This window comes from Mustela putorius, unplaced genomic scaffold (assembly GCF_011764305.1).
Source record: "Mustela putorius furo isolate JIRA1106 unplaced genomic scaffold, ASM1176430v1.1 tig00003942_pilon_pilon_pilon, whole genome shotgun sequence".
Lineage (NCBI taxonomy): Eukaryota > Metazoa > Chordata > Mammalia > Carnivora > Mustelidae > Mustela > Mustela putorius.
The window spans coordinates 17,142,316-17,160,563 of record NW_025422087.1 but is presented as its reverse complement, the minus strand read 5'-3'; the positions used below and the strand labels follow the sequence as shown (position 1 = coordinate 17,160,563).

Sequence of the window (18,248 nt, the reverse complement as noted above, 5' to 3'; positions counted from 1 at the left end):
CCACCACTGAGAAAAATCAATCAGTCAGTCACTGGGCCGTGGCTGCGAAATGTGAGAACGCGCAGTTCTCTAATATTAAGGAGAATTGCGCGACTTCCAGTTTAAGGCCTATTTTTTAATGACCCACCTGTGTGGGAGACCCTGAGTCACACAAGCACTTGATTGTCTTCTTGCTTTTCCAGAAAACGCTCTTTCCCTCCGAGAAGAGGTGACGTTTGCGGACTTAAGTGTGCGTCCTGCTGGGTTAGCCACAGAGCGCTCCCTTTATTTGGGGAACGGGGAAGGCACCGCCCGTCCCCACCGCCTCCCTACTTAAAGATGACCTCAGACCCCAAGCTCACACTTTCCAAAAATAAAGCGGCACCCAGGCGCTTCACCACACCCGCAAAAACTGGCTCCGAAATGTTTGACCAAATAGTTTGGAAAAGGGAAAATGAGAGCTGCTGTAAGCCAGGTAATTCACGGTAACCATGGCTACGGGGTTTATTAGCACTAATACCAGGATGTGGTCAGATCAGATACAGACGGCAGCAAACACGAATGTGAGTGCTGTCAGTGTGTGCGCTCAGAAATTCTCCAAACTGGAAACTGAGCCCCTAATGACTGTGATTCATAGAAGATAGGGTGGGGGATTCGGGGGTTCGGAGGGTGGAGGGACCCATCCACTCAAGAAGCTCGGGGTTCTAATTTTAGCTTTAATTCAGCTTTCCAGCGCAATCCTCTAACGCTACTACCTTGCATTTCGATCACAATTTTCCCTTCTGGGTGATCTTTCCTGTTGTTCCTTCACAACAATCTTGAGAGATATCTGGGGCAGCGAATGGCCTCTTTTCTCAGACCAGGAGAGAGCTCAGCCAGCTTGCCCAGTTTGCCCAAGGTCAGAGGGTTGGAGGACAACCAAGCAGGGACTGGAACTGGATCCTCTGACTCTAAATTCCATATTCTCTGTGCTGCACCCCTCTGCCAGCTTTTTGTATTGTGCTCGGGACATTTTGATCCTCATTCATCCGTCTTGCAGACATCCCAGATCCTTACTATGTGTCTGATCAGCCAAAGATCAAGATTCTGGAGGTGGCTGGCGAATTCGACTACCTTTTGATTTTTGTCCTCATTTCTCCTTTTCAAGCCCCTCAGAAGGAGGGCCTTGCTCTCCCCAACATACATTACAGCGCAAAGAATAGGGAACGCAGTCCCGTACTGTCCAGGGTGTTTGTAATCCATGGGCTGCGGGCTCTCAGTGTCTCCAGGTACCAGGTAGGGGACGAGACCGGGTGAGCCTGGCAGGGTGGGGACAGGGCGTGGGATGAGGGTTGAGGAGGGAATGCAGGCCCTCCTAAAGCCCCAGCAGACTGCAGGTTGGTGGCCAAATTTGGGGGCTAGCTAAAAATTATTAATTTTACATGAAGTTAGAGGAGGGGAAAAAATAACGTAGTAAAATAAAATAAATAAAAGTGCCTATGGGTTGGAAATAGCTCTTGGACTGTCCGTGGGCACTCACAGGGACTTTCTGGGATTTCTGGGATTTTCTGGGATCTGTGACCTCTAGGATTTTCTGCCTCTGGGTTCCTGACACCTGCTGTCATATGTGATACTGTATTTCTTTTCTAACATTTGTGGCTGTATTAAAACATCAGCTCCTTGAGGTCACAGAAGACACCTTCATCAGTCAAGAGGGTATCCTTAGGATGTGACTTTCAGATGTTTGGTGGGTGACGGATGCGGTCAACACCCACATCGTCTGAGAAGAGAGGGTCTGGAGATGGAGCACAGTTTCCTGAGCATGGCCGCTGGGTAACAAGCGTAGGGGTCACAACAGAATCCTCCAACTCAGATCAGACGGCAGTCAAACCTCTTCTGACGTTAGTAGCTCTGCAGCGTCGGGCAAATTACTTAAATCTCCAATGGACTCAGTTTCCTCCTCTGTGTAGCGGGGATAAAAAAGACCCACCTCCTGAGCTGTTGAACCAGGCCACGTCTGTGAAGCCTTGACGCCACGCACAGAGCTGGGGCACTTAGAATGCAACAGATGGTGACTTTTTGATTCGGCAGATTATTCCCTGTGTCTGTGAAAGGTGATAAGACATTTTGCCAACCTTCTGTTTTGAGGCTTTGCCTCCTGAAGTATCTGTGTCAAAAGAGGCCAGTCAAAGAAAACAAGTGAGCATTCTAGCTGAACGGGGAGGAGAAAGGGGATCGTAGCAGACAAAACAAGGTACCCCTGAGAAACTAGATCCTGGAGGTCAGAAGGGCTGAAAGAGGGAAACGCAGCTAGAAAGGAACAGAAATTAAGTTAGCAAGAAAGCAGGAGGAAGGCAAACGCATTTGCCCTGATTCCTCAGGAGTTGGCTAACTAACTCACTTCTTAAACCAGTTCAGGGAAAAACTGATCAAAATCTGATTAAAACATGGATATCTGAGTGGCTCGGTCGATTAAGGGTCTGCCTTTGGCGCAAGTCATGATCTCAGGGTCCTGGGATCGAGCCCTGAGTTGGGCTCTTTGCCCAGTGGGGAGTCTGCTTCTCCCTCTGCCTCTGCCCTTCCCCCTTCTCATGCTCTTTCTCTCCCTCTCTCTTGCTCTCTCAAATAAATAAAATCTTTAAGGTCCCCGCTGTGTGAAATACACGTATGTCAGATGCTTGGCACACATTATTTCTTTTTGCTCCTAGCGATGCATTCATTCGCCCCTCCATCCACCCCACAAGTACTTCTTGTCGACCCGCCTTAGACAGGACACTGTACCAGGTACTGAGGAGAAAACAATGAGGTACAGTGGATAAAAACGCCTAACCCTCTGAGAAATGTGCTACTATCTCTGTTTACAGGAGAAAAATTCTAAACTCAGAATGTTTACGTGAACATTGCCCAGACTCCCCACCAGTGTGAGCAGAAGAGGCAGAGTTCTTCCCTGGACGTTTTCTAGGTTAGGGGTAGGAACATCAGGAAATTTCCATGTGATCTCAAGGACGTGAACAGGAGGAATTTGTTCACCTGCTAACAGGTTGCAGGGGGGATATTCAGAGCACTGCTGGAATTTTCAGAGAATCAGAGAGACAGCATGTCTTATTCTAAAAGGTGACTGAGAAGGTTAATCATGAGTGTACAGCATGGAGCCTTTGGAGACAGTGTAATTAGGGATGAGAAGAGACCAAAAGAGGGACGAGAAGGAGCAAAGGGGAAGGAAGGGGATAGCGATCCCAGGCGTCCCTCACAGAAAGCCAGAGAAAGCCCAAATGGAAACCTTTTTAAAAACTCTTTTCTTTGTTCTTAAATTATTTTCTAATTATTTCCCTGGGATCATCTTCGAGTAGAGCGAAGATGTCTTCCACCTCCCCTGTATTTCCTGGCATAGCTTAATTAATACTTGATTGATTGAAAGATTGACTCATTTGAACCTGGAGTGAAATGGAGCTTTTTAATTTTCTTTTCTGCTGAACCTGAAATAGAGCATATAGTAATTAGGAAAAGATCCCTTGTTATCAGAAAGTCCCAGCTACAATGGGCTCTTTATAACTGAGCAAAAGGAAGCTAGGTGATAATGTGGGCGTTGATAAAGCACACCCCCCACTCCCTACTGCTTTCAATGATATGGAATTTTCTTGATCATTATTTCCACCTGAAATGAGTGAGTTGGCTGGAGGACGAGGCTGGATTGTGGGCTAAATGACAGGTCATTGTCATCAAAGTCCGGCCACAGATGTGACTGATGGTCACGTTTTTGTGCTCTTCCTGGCCCCAGCTCTCTCTCCCTAATGACCTTGGCTGACTGATGCACATTTTTTCGAGATCTCTTCTCCTTCAGGACCCTCGGATTAGGTGGCATGACTTCCTTCATTGATCCAACTACAATGCAGACTCTGGACATCCAAATGGAATGAGACAGGTCAGGGCGGTGTTCTCCTGGAGCTCAGCTCCCATGCAGGAAGACAGTCAATACATGTGCAAACTGAAGTTACCAGAATATTCTGTTCGAGTGGGAAATGTAAGGGTGGAAAACACTACAAAGGTTAAGACAGGATGATGTGGGAGAGGTGGACTGGAGGCTGGACTTCTTAGTTAAAAATGCTTCCTGGTAAGGTTCCATTTAGGTGGAAATGCATCTGAGCTGAGCCCTGACTGTTATGAAGTGGTCAGTCATGTAAAGACCTGAGAGTCAGCATATCAAAGAGGCGCAGAAGGTCCCGAGGGGGTGGGCAGTCCTGAAGTCAGATGCGTCCAGGACACAGAGAGTAAGAAAGGGGAGCAAGATGAGATTAGATGAAGGAGACACTTGTGGGATCTGGGAAGAGTTTTGACTTCACTCTACAGGTCTCAGGAAGCCATGGGGTAGTGGTGGGGCGTGGAGGGGTAGGGGTGGGGACAACATTGCCTAGCTTGTGCCGGGAGAACAGCCCATGGAGAGGGAAACAGAGAAGCAGATACTGGTTGGGAAGGTGTCTTGGTAATCCTAGCCTTGGAATGGAGAAGAATGAATGGATTGGGGGTTTATTTTGGAGACAGAGTTTATAGGACCCACTGATGGGGTGGGGATGGGGGTGAAGCAAAAGGGATCTCCTAATTTCCTGGGGCTGCCATAGCCAAACACAAGCTGGGTGGCCTGAAGAGCCAAAATGGATCTGTCTCCCATTTTTCTGGAGGCTAGGAATCTGAAATCAAGGTCAGGTGCTTCTGAAGGCCATGAAGGAAGGATCTGTTCCAGGCCTCTCTCCTTGGCTTATAAAAGGCCATCCTCTCCTTCTGTCTCTTTCCATGGTCTTCCCTCTGTGCATGTCTATCTCAACGACCAAACCTCCCTTTCTATGAAAGACATTGGTCATACTAGATTACGAGCCCTCTTCACTCCAGCACGATCTCATCTGAACTAATCACATCTGCAACAACACTGTGTCCAAGTAAGGTCACATTCTGAGGTACTGGGGGCTAGGACTTCAACATAAAAATGTGGGGGGAAGTGAGACCATTCCACCCTTAACTGGGGGAGCCGAGGATCCAGTCAGTCTTTTGCTTGTTCTGAGACTGAAAGAAACCATCCCTTCATCAGCTATGAATTAGCACCTACTGGGGGACAGGCATTGAACGAAGGTGTCACATTGAACAGAAGAGTAGGAATCACTGGCATGTAGGATCTTGCAGCTGAGGGCAAGAGAAGTCAGCAAGTCCTGTGTATATTAGTGTATGGAGAGAAAATATTCATGTAGATGACTTTTTGTACTTTTCTGTATTCTTATCATCTTTCAGAGAAAACACATCATTGTAATACAGTAAGATAAGGACTGTGGAAGGTTAGTGGCTCCGTGAGGTCTCAGAAGAGAAAGAAAACAATGTGGGGAAGCTTGGGTGTAGGGGGCGCTGAGAGCCCCAGAAGACCTCCCAGAGGAGGATGAGGGACACGGTTCTCCGGTGCATGGGCCGAGGGAAGAAGGCGAGAAGACATTCCAGGCAGATGGAAAGGTGTGTGTCACCGCATGACAAAGGAAGAGAGCAGGAACGTTCTGGAGAATTCTGGAAGATGGGGTCATAAGGGTGGTGGTGGGAGATGAGGCTGGGATGATAGGAGGGACCAGCTCATGAGGGATTTGTCCTCCTTGCTAAGGAGCTGTGATTATCAGGTAAGAGAGGAAGAGCTGAAGAGAGGCTGAGCCGGGGCACGTGACCACTTGCAGACTTCAGAAAGGCGAATTGTAGGAAGGAGGAACCAGGAGCCAGTCTGAGAGTTTGGACAAATATGATCGCAATGGGGACAAAGAAAAGGGCCTCTGCACTTCCCAGACCCCTTTCTTTGCCTCTCCGACCACTCTCTGCCCTCTGTACTCACAGCCAGAGCTGCCCAGCTTAAACCACGCTTCACCTTGGACTCCTGGACCCAGGCTCACAGGCTCCCAGGCCCTGGCCACCTCCTCTCCTAGGGTTGGCCTAGCTCCTTCCCCCTTCAGAGACTTTCCTTGCTGTCCTGACCCCTGGAAGGCCCTCTGCAGACAGCTGGATCCCCGCCTTTCCTCGGACCTCCGTTCAAAGTCATGTCCACACGGGCCAACCAGTTAATTCCTTTAAGCACTAACAACACAGCTCGGTTTATTTGTTTGTGCCCTTGTTTGTTATCTACCTTCGCCCCGTAAGTAGTTTGGCCACATCTGTGTCATGCCTGACTGGGACTGTAGTGTCTAGGACAGGAACAATGCATGCTAGGAGCTCACCAGTCCGCTGGCAGAAGGAAAGAAAGAGCGAGGAGAGGCAGGATGGTGTAGTGTGGGGTGAGGAAGGAGTCGCGCCCTGCTCTGCCCAGGGGACGGAGGGCAAAGAGACTGTATCCAAGTCCTCATAATGCTGCTTCTGATGGACCCATGTATGTATTTTAATTCTGAAATGGTTGCTTTGAAAAAGAACGATAAGTGGAACAATTTAGAAGGAATCTTCTTACTATAAGAAAACTAGAGAAGGGGGGGTGGAGAAAATGCTTTTTAAAGGAGACCCATAGAGTCAAAGTCATGACTTCAGAACCATCCCAGTTCCAAAAAGACAAACAAAATCATTATGAGCTCAGGAGCTGAGGGATGCTCCTTCAGAACAGCCTGTTTGTTTGGAGTCAGATAATAAGGGCTCACAGGAAGGGCCAGGCTCAGCTCCGAGAAGCTCTACGTCTACTGTCTACTGACTCAGCTTTCACAACCGCCAACTATTATCAAGTCCACTCAACAGATGAGAGAACTGAGACCCAGGTAGCGAGGGGAAGTGACCTGCCCCGTGTGATACAATCAGTGAGTAGCAGAGTCGGGATTCCAACACAGGACATTTGGTCCCAGAGCCAGCACTTGGAAGCACTTGGCTAAACCCCTTTCAGGTCAGAGCTGCAAACTCTCTAGGAGAGTTGTTGGCCTCATTGCATGTGTGTGTTAATCTCTACCAACACTACCTCTTTGCTGCTTGTGTAAGTCAAGGATGGGCTAACTGCTTTAGCAAATAATCCTCGGAATCGGTGGCTTTACCCACCAAAGGCTTATTTCTCACTCACTCCTGTTCACTGTGGTCCAAAGGGGCGCCCTGCTGGCAGTCGTTCACAAACACCTTCTTCTCGGCCCATCCCAGGGGCCTTGAAGTTCTCTGCCGGGTCCTCAGCGTCTGGCCAGCCAGGGAGGGTGGACGAACCTAGAGGATCTTGGGACAGATTTCAGGAGCCAGACCCACGTTCCTGTGGCCAGAACTCGGTCACGTGGCCCTACAAAGATTTAAGGGAACTGACGAGGACAGTCTAGCCTATGCCCATGATGAGGTTAAGGTGGGCATCTTGCCAAGAGCTGCCTCAGTGTTTTATTTTTAAAGACTTTCATAAGGGAGACCTCGGCAGGATGAGGTGCTGGGAGCCAGAAGACATTGGTTCTGGCCCTGACCCCACCAATGGTCAGCTGTGTGACCTCCAGCAAATCACAGCCTCTTTTGGTCCCAGATTCCTTATCAATAAAGTGAGGGTACCCACCGAAAGGACCCCTATCTGATTCTTCCCATTCAGAACGTCCATATGATAAAGCATGGTTTTCTTATTCTTAATAATCACGGTGCCTTAGTCATTTTTATATTGATGACCTCTGTGTGCCTTTGTTCAAAATTGCAACCATAATTATAACATTGATTCAGAGGGGTAAACCTATCTATTTTCCTCTAATCCTCAATATCTAGTTACACACCATAAATGTATACACTGGAGGGGGAGAGAGCTTCCAACTTTGCATTGGAACTAGTTACTTGAAACAATTAATTACACCAGGGAAAATACAGGTATCTATTTCCTCATGCCTGGAACCACATTTAAGTTGTAAACACAGTTCTCCACAAGCAGATTATTGCTGTGATCTGACCATTTTTGTACAAAACAGTACTTACATCTATTAGAGGCATCTGAGCATGGCAGGTTAGCAAGCTGAGAACAGTCAAGAAAATATATATCCAGAATGGCAGAGTTAATGACTGCTGAATGAGAGTCCTCTCTGTGCCCCCACTTCCAGAGCGCCCTGGTTTCTGAAGTACCTGGCATTATTGTCACCGCTGGGATTTTCCAAGGACCGCAGGGGCAGGGTTTGGGCAGACAGGGTTGGAGAAGCCTGGGGCTGAACAAGATATTCCGAACCTCCAGGAGAAATGGCAGGAAGTCAGGTAGAGGCTGATGAGATTCTTATCCTAGGAAAAATAAAATATGCCAGACTTGGAGACCCGGGGACCAGGGTTGGAGGAGGAAGAGGGGAGCACAGCCAGGGACATGTCCTCACGGCCCTCTGCCCCAGAGCTCGCCCACCACACCTGCTGGAGAACCCGAGTCAGGCCACTTGTCCCACCCTCCATGCCCACCCTCATCCCTGCTGGCATTTTCCATTTTCCATGAATAATGCAAGCCCGCCTCCCACTCTCAGCCCCACCAACCTGACCTCCCTCACCTCCATGACACTCTTCCTTACAGAACACGGATCCATTCTGTCCCCTCGTTGCTGAAGCCCTATGGCTCCTACAGGACACACCAGCCACTAACATGGCTTACAAGCCCTGTGGGGGTGGGGCCGCCTGCCCCGGGGGCCTCACGTCACCCCCGTCACCCCCATTCCCTGCCGCTGCGTTCAGCCACACTGTCCTCCACATCCTTTTCAGAAGCAGCAGTGGGTCCCACCGTTCATCTGAGAAAAGGCACAAAACACTTATTTCCCTGTGTTTCTAGAATTTGGGGGGACACTTCATAACGTATTAAACACTGAACGCATTGTTTCTGCTTTAGAGGCAATTCACTGAAAAGGTGAGCACTGAAGAAAAACCTAGCATACCTAGCATGTTGCCTGAAAATGCTTTAGATATGTTTATTCTGTGTTTTGAGACTTCTCAGACACCCTGACCATGTCTTTGTCTTTGTACTGACCACGTTTTTGTAATTCAGATCTCAGTGAGACCGTCCCCACTCAGAGCCCATACCGCCGTGGTGGGCATTACTCCATCACTCAGTAACATCACGGGCTTCTCCCCTGGTCACGCTTTCCATATTATACTTTAGCACGTGTCTGTGGGATTCTCTGATGAGTCTTCTTCCCACACTAGACTTGAAGCACCGAAAAGGACTGGGACCCTGTCTGCTTGTTCCTGGATACGCAGGACCTGGCACGGTTCCCAGCCTCTCAGAGGTGCTCCATAAGGAGTCACTGAAGGAAGGACTGACCAGACACCTGTCCTGCTTAGAATTTCCTTTTCATTTCTTTCCTGTGACTCTGCTCCAGGCCAAACTGCTTACTCATTCCCCTAGGCTGTTCTCATGTCCCTTCACGCAGAGTCTAGAATTACAGCCACAGACCCTCAGACCAGCCATAAGCAGCAAGGTTACCCGTGAAGTTCTTTTCATTTAAGTGGGCTGGGGGCCCATGATTCTTTGGTGGTGAGGACTGGCCTTGGAGGTAAGGGAGGGGGAAAAGAAAGCTCAAGGCTAGAATTAGTCCATTGTCATCTGGAGATAACCCACTGTTTCTTCGATTGTTTTATAGTATTTTACACTTTACAAAATGCATTAACTATATTGAGTTCTTTTAATCCTCACAGCATCATTAAGAGGAACTCATTAACTTCATTTCAGAGCTGAGGTTCGGTAACTCACCAAGGTTACACAGATCGGCTCAAGGCTCAAACCCAGGTCTTCTAGCTCTGGGATCATTATGACCAATCAACACCTTACACACAGACAGACTGAAGCCTCTTGGAAGAAAGAAAGAATGAATGACTTTCTTCCCAGAGAGATACTGCAGAGGATGTAAAGATAAGTCATTTCTGGTTATACAGAAAATGAACATAATGTTCCTTCCTCCTCCCCTCTTCTCCCAGCCCCCAGAGACGAACCACTTTGCAGAGGAGGAAGAGACTAATTAGATTTCAAACAGTGTCATTTCCAGCAAAACGATGGGGTTATACAGAAAAGTGTGGCTCCTTTTGCAAAGCAGTCTGTGGAAGTTCTAACTTTTAATTCATACCACCAAGGAGATATTTGATTGTTTCCTGGAAATGCTCACAATGCGAGACTCATAAATACTAATGAAACGGTATAGATTAGCAGAGCTCAGCGAGTAACCTGGGGGGCCTGAAAGAGAATTCTTAGATTAAAAAAATATAAAGAATACCTTCCTAATTGAATTTTCCCCAGACTGGGCTCCCAATCAATGATCCCTCAATGGAGAGTAACTCAATGAGTCTCCTGGAAGACTTAGGCTCTATGTCTATTTACTCAAAAGCTCCCATGGGATAGACGATTTGAGACAAAGGAATCCTACACTGAGTCAACACACGTAATTCAAATGACTTCTATTTCAGGGGAGTTGAAATTTGCTTAGTATATTTGTCACATGTTAGGAAGCTATGTCCTCATCGCTCATCACTGAATCCTAACAACTGACACAGGGCGTGGCACATGTTAGGTGCTTAATAACTGTTAGTTAATGCATGAAGAGCTCTCTTACTACATTTTCCAGAGCTGTTCTCACCCCTGTTCTCTCTTCTTGAAGGGCATCCTCCTATTACAAAGCCCCCAGATAAACACACATCCTATGGAGGCCCTCTCTACCCTGGCCACAGCCTACAGTCCTCCTCTTTCCCACCCTGAGCCCCAGGCTCACAAGGCACCCTCCTCTCCTGCCATGTTCTAGAAGTTTCTCTGCCTAGAATCTGTACCCATTCTTTTACCCATGTTTCTCTGCCAAGGTTCTCCTCTTCCCAGGTCCTCTTCAGATGGCTTTGCCTTCATGAAAACTGCCTTGATATTCTCCAAGGGCTCAAAACCTTTCCTCTCTCTCCCTGGCCAGACCCAAAAGTGGGCCCCTGATACGTGTCTTCTCCCTGCAGGGACCGGTGTGTATCTGGCAAGAAGAGTTTGTCCATGAATGTGGTGGTGGTAGTGTCTAATCGGAGTCATAGAAATGCAGTCCAAGGAGACTTTGGTCCCGGGAACGTATACGTGCAGATTAAATTAGGGAGAAGTACCCAGAGCATTCCCTCAACAGGGCAGGGCCCTCCCTCCAGATGGGCCAGCAAACTCTGGAGCCAAACAAGGACTGGAGTGAAAGCTAAGGTGACGGCAGAGCAAGAAGGAAAAGCCAGAGACACGAGTGGGTGGGAAAGAGCGAGGCAGCGGAGTGGCCTTGATGGCGGGTTTGAGGATGTCCAAGGGTGTTTTCTCAACAAAGAGGCTGTGGGCTTGAAGGTGTGTGAGCAGATCCGTGGCCTGTGATGTTCCCAGGGCCTTCAAGGGGCTCGGCAGAGCCATGGGCAAAGGGATGTGACTTCTCAGAACGCTCTTCTTTGTCGCATGTTGAGTTTAAGTTCAAGCAATCAGAGGCTTCCTATAAACCTCCACTTGAGCAGGCCTGGATGTTTATTGTGCGTCTCTTCGTGCCTTTGCGAAGTAGGTAACAATGCAAGTAAATCACTCTGCGGCCTTTTTCCACAATGCACTGGGATAAACATCGAAGTCAATCCAGGGCCACACATCGTTAAGAGTCTCTGAATCCTGGGCTACTTGCCAAAACGGGTTAATTCCACACAAAGGAGTAGGCGGCTCAGAGCAACTCCTGTGAGAGGCTCACCCCTCGGGGACCTGGAATCAAGTTTTCCGGAATCTGTAAGGTCAGCTCTGCCAGGCACTCGCCGTGTGACCTGTACCTTGCGGGCTCACCTATAAGATGAGGGAAATAACCGTACCTGCTTCATTAGGTTGTGATGAAATGAACGGAGTCAGTTGGTGGGAAGTGCCTAGAACGGTGACAGGCATCTCAGGGCCATCCCATGGCGCTACTTCTTTTTCACGGACCAGATGGCACGGGAGTAGGTGCCAATGTATACAACTGAATAATTTGTATAAATAACGTCCTAAGGGCGTGAGTCCACATGCCAGCAGACTAGGACTGAGTTCAGATGGACTTTGGAAGAACAGACGGGTACATGGGACACATATAGAGTGCTATCCAAGGAATCAGACATCTGAGGACAACCCCCAAGGATAACCCCGTACCCAAGAGGGGCTACTCATCTGTGTCCCAGTGCAACACAACAGAAGGAAGCCTGGACTTCATGCTGACTGTGAACCCAGGTCCCCCAGCCCTTTTCTCCATAGACAATGCACCATCCTGTTGCGCTCTTTAAAAATATAAATCATATGGAAATGATTGGAAAAGTATCAATTAAAATACAAATATAAAGTAATATCATCGTCCCGAACTCTGGGTGTTCATTGCATCTCTCTGTGGCCTTAGACATGTCGTCTCCCCCACACTGGGCCTCAGATTCTTAATCTTTAAGTGAGAGTTTTGGTTGGGATGATCCGTACGGTCTCCAGCCTGAAAATTGATGAATCTTTGATCTTTGGGTGCCAGGCCATGTCTGTACCAGAAGGTGTCATGGATTTCCTTGAAACATGCTGCCCTCCCAAGTCTTTAGACGTGGGAACCTGTGGATTCCAGAAGCAAAGGAGCCTTTAAGACCTCTTGCTCGAGAGCTGAGGCCTGAGATAGATCTAGAGAGGTGACAGGGGTACCAGTAGAAGAAGGGTCCCTCTGTACAAGCAACCAGAACAGCTGTAAGTTGAGCTCAGGAGGGCAGCTGGGACCCCATCCCAGTTTCCAAACACCATAGCTGAACAGCCCATAAAACTCCCTATCCATCGCAAAGAACAGGACCAGGCAGAGAAGGAGACTGGGGAATGTTTGGTTGAGGGACAGAAAGCAGACATGAGTGTGATGAGAGAGAAGAAGATAGAAACAGAGAGAACCAGCGAAGGGTCTCCCACTGCAAAGCTCAGCGAGTCCTCCTTGGGCACAGGAGTGGGATGTAAGGAGGGAGGAGACGGAGCAGAGAAGAGAGCATGAAGGCAGGGTGAGACAGGACAAGGACCACTGGCCTCTTGGCCTGGGGGAGGTCCAAGCCCCTTATGACAGGCAGCAAGATTTAGACATTTCCCCTTGTGCTTAAGCTTTAGTAACTATTGAAAACGGCAAGTTGTATTCAGAGGAAGTCACATGCAGCTGTGAGGAGTGTGTGTTCAGCACCTATCCGGTGAGCTGCAGGGAGAGGAGGTGAGAACTGCTCTGGGAGAGGCACTGACCCCTGCCCAGAACACGGACTCTGCACGTGGTTCATTTATCCAACAAATGCTGAGCACCCACCATGTGCCAGGCCTGGTAAACTACTAGTTCTTGTACACTAAGTCCTGTATAGTGTGTATATGAATTAGTTAGTAGTTAAATGCATGCATTTATTTTGTTTATTGGGTTTCAACACCACTTCTGTGAACTCTGGAAATCTCCAAGTCCCTCCCTTCTCCTATGCCCAAAAAATATGATGTTGTTAAAAATCATAGACCATTCCCACTGCATTTCTCCTGAATTATGTGTTTTGCTCTCTTCAGCTGCTGATGTTGGTATGCCCAAACCCAAAGCTGGAAGAGGAATAAGTGACAAGTGGACAAGGCTGTCTCCTCTTGAGCCCAGGACTTGCTAGGGAGCTGAGAGCTTCTGCTGGCCCCAGTCTAGCCAAGCACCATGGAGAAAATCAGCTCCTTCTTCAACATCATTTGGGACACCATTTTGACCAAACACCAAGAGGGCCTCTTCAACACCATCTGCCTGGGCATCCTTCTGGGGCTGCCACTGCTAGTGGTCATCACATTCCTCTTCATCTGTTGTCATTGCTGCTGGAGCCGGTCAGGCAAGAATGGCCTACAGCCAGACCGAAACAAGGGGAAAAAGAGGAAGAAGAAGAAGAAGAAGGCTGAAGAAGACCTCTGGATCTCTGCACAGCCCAAGCTTCTCCAGATGGAAAAGAGGCCATCACTGCCTGTCTAGTTAGGCAGGAAGCAGAGACGTCCCCCTCGGGAACCAAGCCACCTGCTAACTACTACAGGCTAGAGAGCCCTGATGTGAGGCACTCATGTCCACAGAGGAACTAACCAAGGGACAAAGCTGAGGCTGAGTGCCCCCACGGAGGACAGCCCGGAAAGAACTCCAGACAATCCTTGTGTACTGTCAAGGCAGCTACGTGTCTAATAGTAATGCTCGTTGCCACTGACTCAGGCATGCCTTCCACCTGTCTCCAGCAAGCTCCAGATGCTAAAGCACAAAGAATGTCCAGACATTTTGACGTGTCTCTGAAATGCGCACACATGCACACACATACACACATGCACGCACATTCCGGCAACGGGTACCTGGGCTAATGTATTCTGTTCATCAAATGGTCATTGAATATCTACTTGGTGCAAGTACATTATCTGCTCTCCCAGAAATGTCTCATGGGAAGGCCCAGCCAGATTCTAGCACACGTGCACAATTATATAACCAGGAAGGTACCTCTGCACTGCCTACCCATCTATCACTCAGGTCAAAGCTATGTGCTTTCCTGTTCTTGTCCCTACATAACCTTTTACTGGAAATCCCTATCTTCGGACATTCCAGCAACCTGGTACAGCTCCCATCCCTGTATATTGATACAGACACGCCCAGTTCCCATGTTTCCCATCTGGGAGGCAAAGTTCAAAGTGAGAAGGATCTAAATTCATTGAAAGCTCCATCTTGCAACCCATGACAAGGTTCCCATTTCCTTGTTGGGCATCTGATGTTGTCTAAGACCTCTCTTTGAGATGCTACCCCCAGAACCACTCAGCAAGCTACCCTTCTCCAAGCACCAACAAACAGCTCTTGGTAGTGACTTCTAGAATGCTCTGGAAACCAGGCATACTCCATCCACTTCAGTGAACTCCAGCAGTGGACCGGGGCAGTGTCTTTTTTACAGATGGGGAAGGAATGCTCCACCTGAGTTAGGGATCTCCTGTGTAACCAAAGCAGGGAAGAAATTAAGACAATTTCTGGTGCAGTCTCCCAGAAGGCACACTGCAATCATGTTTGTAAGGTTGTAATGGATGCGTGGTGTGCTGCCGAAGGGATACGGAAGTTACAGAGTGTCACTGAAGGTAGAATGAAGCTGTGTAAAGGTTTATGCTTCTTTATCTCGAAGCTCAGGCACGTGCCTTGCACACAGTAGGTACTTAGAGCTGTCCGTGGTTGCTGTTGGATACGCAATGATGTTAAGGGTAAACGCATAACGCCTTACCGATTCCCCCAAGTGACCTTCTTTTCTGAGCCCACTAATTGCTGCAAAAAACAGGAGGTGGCCATTGAATGCTCCCCAGAGGCCGCCTACAGAACCAACAGCCAGGTTGACGTGGGTGCCCTGAGCCCCATGATGACAGGTAGACGAGGTCCACAGGGAGTAGCAGGCTGAGGTTGGGAGGCCGAGTTAATTCACTCATAGGACAAACTGGTTGGTATTTTGATCGTACTGTGCCCATATTACAAAGACAGAGACTTTCCAAATTGGGAGCAGGTTGTGCTCTGAAAGGTCACTTGCAAATCTGCTGGGTAGCTCTCTTGAAATATTTCCCCACGAAGGCTGTTCTGGGTGACAGTAAAATTGCAATTTAATGAACAATGTTAGCTAAACTTCGATAGCTGTTCTGCAAGATTGGGTTCGTGGACAAATGTGTGCTCTTGGCTCCCTGGGGCTCCCCGGTGCTCACGTGCCCTCCAGATAGACTCCAGGCCAGAAGAGGGCAGGTGTCTGGTGGTGACCGTTGCACCAAGGTCTTCTAACAAGCGACCCTGTGAGTCATAATTCTGGCCCTCATGTGTTTTAGAACCAGTCACATCCACCTTCCAGCACCAAGGGGTCCCAAATGCCCTGACTTCTTAACCCCTTTGAGCAGAGAAAGAAGCACTCTCTACTTCTCTGTCCCCTTGTACATGGGCAGCCTGTCAGGGAGCATCTAGCTGTCCCCTTCCCATCATCCCTCACCAAATGTCTGTGCCTCCCCATGCCGGCCACTGCCCACTGGGAGCAGCTGCCCTTCCTGCCTCCAACTCTCAAGCCCCATAAGATGGATGAGTTGGGGGAGATGCAGCACTGATGGCCAAGGCTGTGTGTCAGATGTGATCTAGGAGAGAGGATCGCTCCGATGGGAGGACCACACAAGGAACATGGTTGCCATGGCAACTAGCTGCTAGTTTGAATTAAGACGGCAGTCGGTTGTCATTGCCATGACAAGGCCTCTGTCTCCAGGTGCAGTGCCCTGCTGTTTCCTAATCAAATGGATTTGAACTACCTCCAGGCGCGAAACACCCAGAAACCGTCCTCTGTTGCTTCCATAGCCTCGGACTCAGGAGACCCAGATGCTGCTGAACGAGGCTTAGGTTTTCTCCTCCCCAGCCTCTCCTGACAACCTCCACCAGGGACCCTCCAACAATGCCGGGGTACCCTAGGCCCCCAAACTTCTTTTGAATGCATGGGTCCATGCAAGGAACTGAAGGCAGTCATCGGAGCCATTCCCCATTCTTCCCGCCCATCTTCGTCTTTCTCTCCTGTGTTTTCTTCTTCTCTCATTCCTGCTTCTCCCAGCACCCCCATCCCAGGTCCAGCCCTTTCTTTATTCCTCATCACATTTACTCCTTCTCCCGAGCCTCTTCCCCAGAGCTGCCACTGGCAGCCAGGGGCACCTTGGGACCAGAGCCTGCTTGGCCCATCTCGGAGACTTTAAGCTAATGGAGGCAAAAAGCATGATAAAGAAGAGGCTTCCTAAACCACCACGGGCTCGGGGATCGGAACAGCTCCAGTCAAACTTGGCCACCACCATCAGAGGTGGTCTTCTCCCCCACTGCTCAATGTATTTGCTTTTTTATTTCTTGGGGGGAAGGGACGGGGGGGAGGGGAAAATGTAGGAAAAGGGTAGTCACCTTTTCAAGAAGAGTATAAATGGTCCAAGCTGTATAGTATTTTTCAGTATTTTTTTTTTCTGGAAAATTCAAACACATGCAAAAGAAAAATTTATTTAAATAAAAGACTTTGAAAATAAAAAGCTATGCCTGGCATCCTTACCGTTGGCATCAGTTACTTTCTTGACATCAGAAACTGCCCTCTCCCAGACATCACTCCGAAATGACAGAGGCAGCGACTCCCACTAGGACACAGAAGACCCTGCTGTCCCAGGATTCCTGACAAAGGACAAAGAACCAGGACTAGGCTCTCACCCCACTGCCTGCAGGGCAGACAATTGGAGACCAGGCACCTGAGAGGTGCCAACTGTGCGAAAAACACTGATGCTGCCTGGCAACTCTTAACATTCCCTTCAATGAGGTCAATCAATGTCTTCTTAAAGGAGGGAGAGGAAAATAGCAAAAACTAAGTAAAAAATCAACCTCTAAGTTAAACCCAGTGTTGGGAAGGGGAGAGCTCCAAAGTGTCTATTGTAGCTGCTGAGGAGATAGTACATGCTGAAGTAGACACACAGATAGAGACATAGATACATACATATGTTCATAGGTACTTAGATAGGTACACACACACACACACATAGCTAGCCAACCAGCCAGGAAGACACACACACACACCTATGTATAAACACCCATTTCATTTTCAAGTAGACCACTCCTTTGCACTGGTGGTGAAACGGAATGCTCCAGAGTCCTCCCTCAATGATACCAAGCCAGCCATTAAGCAGAAGCCCTCCAGACCAGTGCTGTCCAGTAGAAGTAGAGAAGATGGGAATGTCCTCTATCTACACTGTCCAATATGGTAGCATTTGCCACTGTCCAATACGGTAGTTATTTAAATTAATTAAAATTAAATTAAATTAACCGTCTAGTAGGTGAGTTATAACCACCACAGTTCAAGCACTCAATGGCTATGTGCGGCTGCCAGCTGCTGATTGCTTGGTGGGGATGAGGGTGGCAGAGTCAAACAGGCTGGTAAAACTCTGTTTACTGCATTTCAACGAAGGGTCTAGGAAGATGGGCCTACGGCACCGGCCCCCCCTTGCTTTCTTTCCCCCTGGGCAGGCTGACATTTCCGTAGAGGTAGTTGATTCCTGGGCTCCCTTCCTCATTGCCACACACTCACGGCAGCCCAAGGAGAGTCTTCGTCCAGCCCTCTGTTCTTTCCTCCAGGACTTCCAAACTTTCCAGTACAGAGCAGAGACCGTTGTCCAGAAACCAGCAGGAAGCAGCTGCTACACACCTGAGGGGACACCAGGGCTAAAGGCCACCAGCCCCACCCGCCCAGGCTTAGCCCTGCCCACAGCGTTGGGCATGTGGATCTGGACAAGGCTTTGAGCATTCTCAACTCACCAGAACCTCTGCGCTGGCCCCTTGTCCTTTGATTTTAGTATTTCTCCCCAAATTCAAAGTCACAGGATTACATTGACT

At 48.7% G+C, this 18,248-nt stretch overlaps 1 protein-coding gene across 1 annotated transcript in view; it reads left to right on the top strand.

The window, feature by feature from the left end:
* The window catches only part of KIAA0040 (KIAA0040 ortholog), a 34,339-nt gene extending 17,000 nt beyond the window's left edge, over window positions 1-17,339 (top strand). The window contains exon 2 of the mRNA XM_013061156.2: window positions 13,406-17,339. Coding sequence (XP_012916610.1) covers window positions 13,539-13,841 — 303 coding nt within the window. The 5' untranslated portion in view covers window positions 13,406-13,538 and the 3' untranslated portion in view covers window positions 13,842-17,339. The remainder of the gene's footprint in view (window positions 1-13,405) is intronic.
* The last annotated feature ends 909 nt before the right edge of the window (window positions 17,340-18,248 follow it).